Source organism: Mytilus californianus, unplaced genomic scaffold (assembly GCF_021869535.1).
Source record: "Mytilus californianus isolate M0D057914Y unplaced genomic scaffold, xbMytCali1.0.p SCAF_3, whole genome shotgun sequence".
NCBI classification, from domain to species: domain Eukaryota; kingdom Metazoa; phylum Mollusca; class Bivalvia; order Mytilida; family Mytilidae; genus Mytilus; species Mytilus californianus.
In genome coordinates this window covers 28,234,710-28,247,051 of record NW_026262679.1, presented here as the reverse complement: position 1 = coordinate 28,247,051, position 12,342 = coordinate 28,234,710, and the positions used below count along the sequence as shown (strand labels likewise).

Sequence of the window (12,342 nt, the reverse complement as noted above, 5' to 3'; positions counted from 1 at the left end):
TTACATTTGTCATTTCGGGGGCCTTTTATAGCTGACTATGCGGTATGGGTTTAACTCATTGTTGAAGGTCGTTGTTGACCTATAGTTGTTAATTTCTGTGTCATTTTGTGGAGAGTAGTCTCATTGGCAATAATATCATATCTTCGTATTTGTATATCAATGCAAAAAAAAAAAAGCCCTGACAAAAAAAGTTCTGAAGAAATTAAACAAAAAATAATAGAATTATATATTTAGAATTTTAAAGAAGACAAAATAAATGAGCAAAAACATAAAACCATGGTGATTATTTTATTTTACTTACAACAGGAAACTCTGTCTGAATCGAATATCCGTATGTCTCCGTTTTGAAGTCACATACACATTTGTTATGCGTTTTTCCTTTCTATAATACTAAATGAGGATACCTGTTTTTGTGTGTCAATTCAGCAGTTTTTTTATACAATTTTCATGAGGTCTTTTCCTATGTAGTCTAAGTACACCTCGTATCTTCGAAGTTCATTAGTTAAAATATGAAAATGATATCATTCTCTTTGAAAATTGGAATGTTCCTTGGAATCATAGTGGTGTTGGCGAATTCAATAAGTGTTCAAAGTAAAAGTGAGTATCCTCTACTGTTGTAAATTGAATTCTTTTGTATATTTATTTTATTTGTGTAACCGAATCACGTTCGTTCACACCTTAGTGCAAATTACTTTCATTTAAACCAGGCATGTCTTTAACCTAAACACTATTTAAACCAAGACAACTATATCGGGTCCAATTTGAAGATACCACGAGAGTGCGTGTATTATTCCGTGTTTAAAGAAGTTTACTACTTTATTTTAGTTGCATATTTTGTAAATTTTTTTTACCTTTACAACAAATCGCAGACCAACTATTATCATTGAGCAATAAGCGGTAAATATGCAACTATGCTAATTTCTATTTTACTTAATAAACATACAATTTTCATTGTAAAGGAATTTATGTGATTGAACGTTGCTAAAGAAAATGAAATAAAGTGGTGTTCAAATTTTGAAACATGACACACGAAGGAAAGATATTCCAATCAAATCATTGATAACTTATTAATTAGATTAGAGCAGTGATTAGGTTTGAAATATAAAAAAAAAATTAAAGTTATATAATAACACCCATTATTTAGCAGATAACTTTGGAATTCTGACAAGTCGAAAAAAAAATGATATCTCGACCAATTAAAGGCAACTCGGAACCATTCAAGGACGCAACTAACCTGTTTCAGAGACAACTCTGACTGCCGTCTATGAAGGACACATTTTAAAGAAGACTCCAAGACAACTCCTGAAGAAGATTATTTTGAAGATCATAACTGATTCAACGAGACAATGTAAACAGTTTATAGATTTTTATTTGCTGGAACAAGAACTTTTCCCCTTCCAAAGCATCTGATTTCATTCCTTGATTTTAGGTTTCATATGATTTTTGTTTGTACTTAGTAAATTTTTTATATTTTTTCTGATTATTGTTATGTTTCTGGCTAATTTGTTGGATATGGTGAGTTCTAATGGTGAGATCTTTTGCTTTGAAAAATACGATGTGTAGAGACAGTCAATAATGTTTATTTCTACGAATATAAATATATTTATCCTGCAATCAGGCATCTATTGTCCAAATAACAGGTACACAAATAAATTTTTGCTTTATTTGTACTTGTACTGAAACAAAATTTTGATCATTTTGAAATAAAGTGAAATTCATCACAAATGTCTCTTAAATTACAAAGTTTAGAATATCGATTTTCCATTGAAACATTATTCCACCTCCAAGGTTCAAAAGGATGTTAATAAAAAAAAGTTAAGTTTTTATCAGTCAGGAGCCTGTAGTTAAGTGGTTGTCGTCGGTTCATATCTGCCATATTTGTTTTTCTTAACTTTTATTTTGTTAGAAATTAGGCCGTTAGTTTTTCTCAAATGATTGTTCCACATTTTTTCATGTCTGGGTCTTTTATAGCCGACTAAACGGTATGGGCTTTTGTCATGTTGAAGGAAGTATATTGCTTACATCGACTTCATGTGAACTTTGGTGGAAAGTTGACCCATTGGCAATCATACCACATCTTCTTATTTCTATATATGACAATCCACAACTATCTAGAATAGATTTTATATCATTAAGCCATGGAATATTTATCCCATACTTTTTATATGCATGATTGTACAAAATAACAGAAAGTGTTTCTTGCTTTGTTGTCAGAAGTTTCGTACAGTAACTTAAAACCCGCAACTTCTAAGGGATATCTACCAAGTTCTCCATATATCATGAAATCTGGCGTTGATTTCTTTACATTCAACAAAATTTTACAGAATGCAGGTGATTCCTTTTGATAACTGAATTATTGGTGACTTCCCAAAACTTCACATCCGTACAGAAGAATAGGCTTGACGATTTTATCAAAAAGTTAGAGTTGACATTCTAAATCCTGATTGATTTTCATTTAGCAATAAATAGTGTTCCAACAAATGGAAAGTCTCGAATCCAGTACTGCAGTGAATAGGTTTTACATGAAGCTACGAATTGTGATAGGTTTATTATTTTCCATATGTTTGTATCACCTTTATTTGTATAGAAAGAATTGATATTATCGATTAACCTTGCTTCTGGAATTTAACACGAATCTGAAACAACATTTAAACAACTGAACATAAATAGGCATAATGATATGAAATGGACTTTTAATATATTCGTTAATAATTTTGTCCTCTCCACATGCTTTTCCATCATTTAGATCTTCAATACATGTACATAGTTCTTTTTTTGTTATAGTACCATTTAAGATTTCTTTGACTTGCGAAACACGGATATCGTCGACTGATTCTGGTGAATTAATGTTTTTAATTAAAGAGAACATCGATGGAAATATTTGGTGTACGTTTTTGCGGTTTTGCATTTAAATTTTCTAGAAGTCCTTGGTGTTACTGGTTTTCTTTAATTTTTCCTTTTTTTCTGAGTCTTTCTATACTCTTGTATCCAATAATTCATCTGCTTTTTATACTTTCGTTCTGCATCTTTCATCTGACCTTGTTTAGCTGTCGTATTGTTGTTTTTATATAGTCTGTTTGCGATTCGCAAGCACTTTCTATGCTCCAAGGATTTTTTTTGTCAAATCATGGCTTGATTTCTTTCGTATTCTTTTTTTCCTTCGTGTTGAAAATAAAGATGTCTAGAACCTGTTCAGCTGATGCCAAAATTACTTCGGTTATATGTTCGGACAACTTATTTACAGAATTTGCGACATAACACTTGACTTCAAAAGCATTAATTCATTTTCTAATTCTGCAATCATACTTCTACCAATATGACTGCAGAACTAGAAAGTAAACTTATCACCATATGCTGTATCATTTAAAATGGATAGACTGTTGTTTTACATACATGTATATAAAGTATTACCATAAGAGTTATTCATTTTATCTTCACTACATCTAAAACTTACCATATCTTACTTAAGTTTTGAGTAATCATTACCAAAATCCGAGTCACTATTCATGTCATATTTGCTGTTTGAAATATTAGAAAAAACACTAACAGTAGCAGTTCTATCATTAAAATTTCCTACAAGCAGAATATATAGTTATCACAACTCTTGTTCTAGTTCATTAAATGAGTCAGTTTTGTACAATGAATTTTCAGGGGGGGGAGGGGGGGGGGGGTGTTCATGTTTCTAATCACCAGGTCTTCAACAGTCTGTAGGAAATCGGCAGTAAGCTACTCTTATTTTGGATATTTCATTTTTATACACAGAATCTATGCCACCTGATTTAACTCTATAGAGTTTCACTTCCGTTTTTATAATTTAAAAGAAGTTCTTGGTACCGGTATGTTAACATTATCAAAATGATCAGTTGTTTGTTTCAGATAAACATATAATATCATGATCACTAATCAAATTGATAAATTCAGGATACTGCGAATTTCTGACTAAACCGTGGCAGTTAAAATTTAACATTTTAACATCTTAGAGTAGACCGTTAAAATCAGGTAGGTCTGGGTAACCTAAAAGAAGCTGAAATTTTTTAGGCCTATCATGTTTTCGTATTCGTGACCATTTTAATATCCCTTTTCATTAATTTACGCTATAGGTTTTTTACCCTGCTACGTCCACTCTGTGTTTTTGTAACTTGTTTTGCTTTATATCTATCTGATGAATAAAGCCCTTTTCAACTGATTTTGATAGTTTGTTCATATGTTGAACTGTTACACCACTGTCCCAGGTTAGGGGGAGGGTTGGGTGCCCGCTAACATGTTTAACCCCGCCATATTCTGTATGTACCTGTCCCAAGTCAGGAGCCTGTAATTCAGTGGGTGTCGTTTATTGCTGTATATCATATTTGTTTTTCGTTCATTATTTTGTACATAAATCAGGCCGTTAGTTTTCTCGTTTGAATAGTTTTACATTTGTCATTTCGGGGGCCTTTTATAGCTGACTATGCGGTTTGGGTTTTGCTCATTGTTGAAGGCCGTACGGTGACCTATAGTTGTTAATTTTGTGTCATTTGGTCTCTTATTGAGAGTTGTCTCATTGGCAATCATACCACGTCTTATTTTTATATTCTGTTACAAATTAAAACATGGTATGATTTATTCAAAATCAAGCAAATTATTCTTGTGAAATTAATTTCCTCAGATTTATAAATAAATAATCGAAAATTAACAACATATACTTCATTAATAATTTAGTTTAATAACAACACTTACCCTTTGCATTCGTCTCTTTCGGCTAACCCTTGAATCTCTGATGCAGAATAATAGTCAGACAGCTATGCCTATATATGCAATATGGGATTTTGAACAGCGAAAGCTGTGATAGGTTAAAACAGATTTTCCATATTTTGGGGGTAATTTTCGGTGTATCGTAATATCATAGTTTTAGCACTTCGTCTCGTGAGGTTATGGCCTTGGGTTTATTGTTTTTGGGGTAAATTAAATCGTTAAATTGTACTTATCTTTTATGAACTGTTTAACGTATTTGTTAATCTCGGCCCTTTTAAAACTTACCATAAAGATAATGAGACAGGGTGGCTGGTTGTTGAAAAAAGTGCGGACGTCATACTATTTTTTTTGTGTGACAAATTTGTTCCAGACATTGTTCCGCTGCATTTGTTTGCACCTGTCCTAAGTCAGGAATCTGACGTTCAGTAGTTGTCGTTTGTTGATGTGGTTCATAAGTGTTTCTCGTTTCTCGTTTTTTATATAGATTAGACCGTTGGTTTTCCCGTTTGAATGGTTTTACACTAATAATTTTTTGGGGCCCTTTATAGCTTACTGTTCGGTGTGAGCCAAGGCTCCGTGTTGAAGACCGTACTGTGACCTATAATGGTTTACTTTTATAAATTTTTACTTGGATGGAGAGTTGTCTCATTGGCACTCATACCACATCTTCTTATATCTAATAAGTGTATTAATGTTTTCGAAATGGCGAACATTTCAAACACAAAGTTCACAAATAATACCCACCAATTTAGCACAAAAATGAAAACAATGAAATACTAAAAACACAATTTAGATAATATTGTTGTTCAAGTCGTCTTTATATAAATATCAATGACGTATTATATATTTTAATGAAGTATGCTGTGTAGTGCTTCATGTAACATAATAAAATGTACATGTCGTATATGAGTCACATTTTTCTTCTTAAATATTGCGTTGCAGTGTACGAGGATTAATCACTTATTATTTCGGATAAAACAACATATAGTTATCAATCTCTTTCTTTCCATAGCATTGTACAAATACATTTTATATTCGAAGACATTGCATGGGTTTATTTCAAAGGTTGTAAATAAACTACATCTATAAACAAAAAAAAAGGTTTTTATACTCTAGACTTTTAGATTTTAACAGATTTTATGTTTTGCAAGTCTTTCCTTTTCGTTACACATGCATTGTCTTTTATACAAAATAATTATTGCTCCCGGAATCTTTAATGTACTATTCATGAACAGGAGACCACTTCATTAGAAGTCCTGTAGACTGTGGAGACATTGATATCAAACACGGAAGTGGTATATATAAGATCTTCCCCCAGGGTTCATTAGATGGTTTTTATGTATATTGCGATATGGACACAGAAGATTTAAAAGGAGGGTGGACGGTGAGTTGTGTTGTCAGTATCAAGTCTTCGTATGTATTGATATGTAGACAGTATTGTCAAAGAAAATGAATATGTAATTCATTGTGTAACATTAATGAATTGACTGTTTTTCCACAGCAGTCAATTAAATTTCTGACGAAATGAAAGGTATGAATTAATGGAATGAACTCCGATATGCGGAGAGAAACACTTAGAATCTAGTCACTGCTATATTTAATATGAAAAACCAGCTGGGATATTGTTTTGCTGTTTGGCTTGTACGTAAAATGTGCACAACTTGAATTATAAGTTAAAATTTCAAACTAAACAAATGAGGATGATAGCTGATTAGTTTGTCCATCAATGCTCTCACATTATCAATGTTAGAAACCTGATAATTGGGGCACAATCAACCGTGACTTTAACAGTTGTCTATAAATTTGACTTTTAATTCTCATAACAGAAAAAAAGGACATAAGGAATTTTGAGTTGTTCATTTTTTTGTGAGAAATCGTAAAATATTTATTTATTTCCATCGTTTCTAGGTGGTCAAAAAACAGAAAATTTAATTGCTATAATAATTTCGAAAAATGAATTAGATTTTATATCTTCAACTTTAAAATAAATACTATCCACATCACACTAACGCTGTGATACGCATCGTGGGTGATTGTTTTTCTACTTGGAATCTTTTTAGCTCATTGATTTCCTCTTCTGTGTATGTGGGTTTAAGGGGGGGCAGTTTTAATTCGTGGTGCCTTTGATTGATTGATTGTTGGTTGCCGAGACAAATCTGCCTTACGATAAAGGATAATTCTTTAGTGTTACATTTTTTTCTTTCTTTTAGGTTTTTCAACGTCGAATAAATGGTGAGGTTGATTTTTATAGAGAATGGGCTGATTATAAAGAAGGATTTGGGACAGTTAAAGGAGAATTTTGGCTTGGTAGGCTCATTTTTTAAGGAACACGCTACTTTGTTTATGTATACTAATTAATATAAAATTAAGTATTTGCATTTAAAATAACATAATTTTTTTTAACATCGATACTGTCTACTGATAGTGGCAATCTCCAAGATTATAGTATAGTTACAAATATCCCGCTATTCTCTGAACACTCTGCTGTCTTTATTCAACAAATAACAACCTCTAAGTAAACAGGGTCATTTTTATGTTTTTTGGTATTTTCTTGAAAACTATATATTTATTAAGATAGAGAGAAATCATAAATATCAAAAGTGATCTTCAAAACAAGATATACAAAATAGTAAGCATTGTCGAAATAATTAGATGACATGTTGGTCTTAAATGACGATTTTTTTATTGTTTGTTTATTTTATGATATATAACAAAAATTATCAGCAAAGTCAGAACTTTGTATAAGTCAAAAGGCCGAAGTCGTCAGTAGAATCCCGTATTAAAGTCCTTGTCATTGAATGATGATTTTTATCCGTTTTTGTATTTTTGGTGGAAACAGTTACCAGTAAAAGCAAAACAAGATTCGATAAACAGGTTCTGAAAACAAGTCAACATGGTCGAAAGTTTTAGTCGACTCATTATAGGCGTTATCGCTCTTAAGTAATTTTCTACCTATTTAAGTGTTTTGTGGAAGCTAAAGAAGAAAGAAAAAAACTGTAATCAGCAAAATTGAGCAGCAAAATAAAATCTACATATACAGTAGTTTTGACATGTTGCATACCGCATCAATTGTATGGTATTATGACATGGGAGCAATACAAATACCTAGTTTGCTGGGTTTGTTTTTTATGGCTCAATCTTTCATATTCTATGAAGTATTTTGTGGACTGTTGTTTGTCTTTTCGTCCTTTCCCTGGCCATGGTGTTGTCTGCCTTTCTTCCAGTAAATTTGTATAACTGCGAATAATATTCTTAAATTTAAATCTTAATACAAGTTTGTCTTAGCATTATGTGGACTCCATAGAATTAAATTATTTAAATTATAAACAATTCAGGCAAAAAATTAATTATTTGAATTGTAAACAATTCAGGCAACGACAAACTACATATCCTAACATCGCAAGGGAATTATGAACTGTTGATATCAATGAAAGACTTTGAAAATCATAATGGATATGCAAAATATAAGAACTTCAAAGTTGGGGATGAAGCTTCAAAATATAAGTTGACCTTCTCGAGCTTTACTGGAAATGTTGGTAAGTATTCATTATCGTTTTGATATAGGCGGATCCATAAGTTTCAAGAAGGGGAGACCAGAGGAATGTTGTTTATATCTTGCTATTTTCAAAATTATGATAATAATAGTAACAAATCCAGCTTGCTTTCACGCTACATGTTGTGAACAATTGACACATTTTGTAAGGATTGTACACGTAAACAATTATTATGTGAATAGATGAAAACCATATGACAGATGTAAAAAAAAATAGAACATGAATAGATAGCTCTTATAAAATGATTTTGAAAAATTGTCGGAAAAAATGGGGTCACCGTACTGGCTTTTTTTTAATTTTTGTTTGTTGCTATATTACAAAATAACTTTTACTGTGTGTTGCTTAAGAAAAATAATTAATTTGAGCTATCTCCCTTCATCAGACTTACTTTAAGCTTTTTTTTAATTCTTCAATAAAATATTCTGTATTTTTAACAGCCAAAGTAATAACTAAAACCCATACAATTTTCTTCATGTTTAATGAAAAGTCTGACAAATCAATTGCATTCTCGACAAACGCTTATTCATTTATATTCTAGTGCTTCGTGTATTTTACGATTCAAGATGGCAGAAGATTCCCATACTACCGTAAAACTTTATCTTAAGCACCACTGTGCTACGTATAAGACGCAGATAATTTCTTTTGATTAGTGAAACATACATTAAAAGTCAATTTTATTGAAATGTACATTTTAAAGATTTTTAACTGATTTTTAATACATTATCTAAAATCGCTCTTATTTATAATACATTGCGTTTATCTAAAAAAAAATGTTCTTTTTGAAAGGTGACTCTCTTGCCCATCATAATGGTAAGATGTTTAGTTCTAAAGATCAGGATAATGATAACCATGAATCCAACTGTGCCACTATGTTTAAAGGAGCCTGGTGGTACAACAAATGCCACAATTCTAACTTGAATGGACGATACCTTAAAGGAGCACACACTTCCCATGCTGACGGGATAGAATGGGAAACTTGGAAAGGTTCATATTACTCATTGAAGACAACCACAATGATGATGCGAAGGGTGAAATAAAACAAAACTAGGTGCTTGGTGTTGTTCGATTTGAACTGTGTACAGCATACTGAAAACTAATAAACTTGAAACTCTGAATATGGAGGTCTACTTTAAAAAGTCGCAATACTTGATTCCTGAAATACAATGTATCATAATTTTGTTTAAATATACACAATTAATAAAACGATTCCTTTAAAATAACTGTTGTCAGAATTTAAAATCTGAAACGAACACAAAAACACACACGACCAGTATCAATGACGTTTTCCTGAATGAGTCTTTTCCGATTGTAAACAAAAATAGTGTTTCATGAGATGGAAGTTAACTTTACGGTATGGACGCCTATAATAGTCACGAGTTGATCAGTTCTCAGCTCAACATGTTGACAAAATAAGTTGTAAAGTTGCATTATAACACACCTTGTGAACTTAATTTTGTGTACTTGCTTAGTTATTTTTAAACTTTCCGACTTTCCGAAAGTGCACTTGTTAACTTCTTCTGAACATGTTTACTTTGACAAGGTGAACAAAAAGAATAGACTCGCCTTGTGTACATGGTCTTTGTTCACTTGTAACATACAACTAGTCTGATAGTTCCATTGCAATAAAACTTGTATACTTCATTTTGTTTACAAGTGGAGTTATTTTCTTTACTTCCCGACTTTCTAGAAGTGCACTTGTTAACTTCTTCTGAACAAGTTTATATTAACAAAGTGAACAAAATGTATATTTTCATCTTGTGGTGTTGTTTTTGTTCACTTTCCTTGCTAATAATGTCTACTTGTCGAGTTGTTTCTAACCTTACTGAAAGTATATTTGTATTGTTTGTATCTAACTAAGTGTACTTTTCACAAATAAACTTGATTTCAAAATATTGCAAATTCACTTGTTGAACGTCAACTTGGTCTGAAATCTGTCGGCAGGGCTTGATATTTTAACCACGTGGTCTCAGTGTATATTTTGCGTACAACTCTATCCTGCCTGGAAGCATGGCAAAGAATTATATTTTAAAGGTAAATATTCAAATTTCTTTATTATCACACCTTAGTTAGGAAATGCATGAGTGTTATATCCATCATCTGTCACCTGCGCATTCAATTTTTAAATCAAAGCAATTGCTGAACGAATTGAGAGAGAAATCATACCCGATGTGCTCGTCAACGAAAAACATGGCCGCCATTGCTAAGACACATTTTGTCTATAGTCACCTACATTTATCGTTTACCTATTTATGAATACATTATCTCGTTAAATAAAACTTATTATGCAGCCGGTTAGCAAGTAAGGCGGTATATGGGTCATTTTCAAAATCCGTCCATATTCTTGTCCGGCTAACCTGTAAAAAAAATACGGTTGTATCATTATTTAGATTTTGGTGTCCTGCATATTGCAACGTAGATTTGTAAGTTCTACTACTTGCAGAAGAAAAATAAGGAATAGGTACACGTAACCCACAAAAAACCGGGGTGATCTCATGTGCTCCGGAAGGGTAAGCAGATCCTGCTCCACATGTGGTACCCGTCGTATTGCTCAACATACGTATCAATTCGGTTTATACAAGTCTCATATGGCGCTGTCATTTTCAAGAAAAGAGTAGTTATACTTTCATGTTTAACCCCGCCGCACTTTTGTGCCTGTCCCAAGTCAGGAGCCTCTGACCTTTGTTAGTCTAGTATGTTTTTTTAATTTTAGTTCATTTATATGTTTTAGAGTTTAGTGTGACGTCCATTTTCACTGAACTAGCACACAATTTTATTTAGGGGCCAGCTGAGGACCACCTCCGGGTACGAGATTTTCTCGCTGCATTGAAGACCCATTGGTGGCCTTCGGCTGTTGTCTGCTCTTTGGTCGGGTTGTTGTCTCTTTGACATATTTCCCCATTTCCATTCTCAATTTTATTATAAATATATTAACTGTAACGGTCAACTACTACTTTATTATGTTGTGGACATTTTTGTTGTGCTGTTGACAATATCGTTATGTAGGTGACAAAAAGCAAATGTCAAAATCGGTGGGTTTCGTGTTGCTCAGTTTTAATCTTTATATTTTGTGTTGTGTGTTGCTGTTTGTTTTTACGTCGTTTTTCATTTCGTGCCATGGCTTTGTCACTTTGTTCCCACATTTGAGTTTGATTGTCCCTTTTGTATCTTTCGCCTCTCTTTTACCAAGTGAGATCTCACAAAACATGTTTAACCTTACCGCATTTTTACGCCTGTCCTAAGTCAGGAACCTCTAGCCTTTGTTAGACTTGTATGTTTTTTTTTAATTTTGGTTCATCTCTATGTTTCGAAGTGTAGAGTGGCGTTCAATTTCCCGATCTAGTATACATTAGTGTTTCGATGCCTTCTCAAGCCCGTCTCTGGGTGCGGGATTTCTCGCTGTGTTGAAGGCCCATTGATGGCCTTGGGTTGTTTTGTACATTTGGTGGAAGTGTTGTCTCTTTGATACATTCTCCGTTTCCATTCTTTATTATTAGTTAAAAAAAATGCGGGGCTACCTCTACTTACGTAAATGCCAATAATTGTTGATACATTTTTCTGCATTTTCTACTATATGCCCAATTTCTTTGCACTTGTGACATCTTGAATTCTTATAGAAACAACTGTCCGCACTATGTCCAGATTTTCTGCAGCTGTAGCATTCTGACGATCTCATTGTCACTTTATGGGTAGTTAATACTTCATTTCGAAATTCGTTGCCTTCTTTTTCCGCAGCTTCTATACCAACAGCAATCTCACACGCTTTTTTCAAATCAAGTTCACTTTCGGATGAAAATTTCCGTTGGATGGTTTTTGAATACAGTCCACAAACAAGTCTGTCTTTTAACGCTTCCTCTAAAAATGCATTAAATTGAAAAGTGTCAGCCAGTTTTCTTAGAATGACAATAAACTATTGACAGATTCCTAACTGTCAGGATTAATTATAAGCGAATTAAACTATTGTGATAATGTATCATGAAAATATAACAGATATTAAGAAAGGATGAGGATTTTTTGAATTTTGCTTCGTCGTCACCATTGAAAGGTGCCCCTATTTCCA

At 32.6% G+C, this 12,342-nt stretch overlaps 1 protein-coding gene across 1 annotated transcript; it reads left to right on the top strand.

Moving 5' to 3' along the window:
* The first annotated feature begins 365 nt into the window (after window positions 1–365).
* On the top strand, window positions 366–9,560 carry LOC127734296 (ficolin-1-like). Its single transcript, XM_052244123.1, has 5 exons — window positions 366–597; window positions 5,967–6,115; window positions 6,942–7,038; window positions 8,103–8,267; window positions 9,072–9,560. Exons 1-5 carry the CDS (start codon window positions 510–512, stop codon window positions 9,320–9,322), a joined length of 750 nt encoding a protein of 249 aa, XP_052100083.1. The 5' UTR covers window positions 366–509; the 3' UTR covers window positions 9,323–9,560.
* Window positions 9,561–12,342: the final 2,782 nt, after the last annotated feature.

Bases quoted from the DNA above. Each gene is read 5' to 3' on its own strand.
- LOC127734296 (XM_052244123.1), top strand. From the start codon at position 510: ATGAAAATGATATCATTCTCTTTGAAAATTGGAATGTTCCTTGGAATC. The intron at 6,116-6,941 runs GTGAGTTGTGTT...TCTTTCTTTTAG, and splicing joins ATTTAAAAGGAGGGTGGACG to GTTTTTCAACGTCGAATAAA. The intron at 7,039-8,102 runs GTAGGCTCATTT...TAAACAATTCAG, and splicing joins TAAAGGAGAATTTTGGCTTG to GCAACGACAAACTACATATC.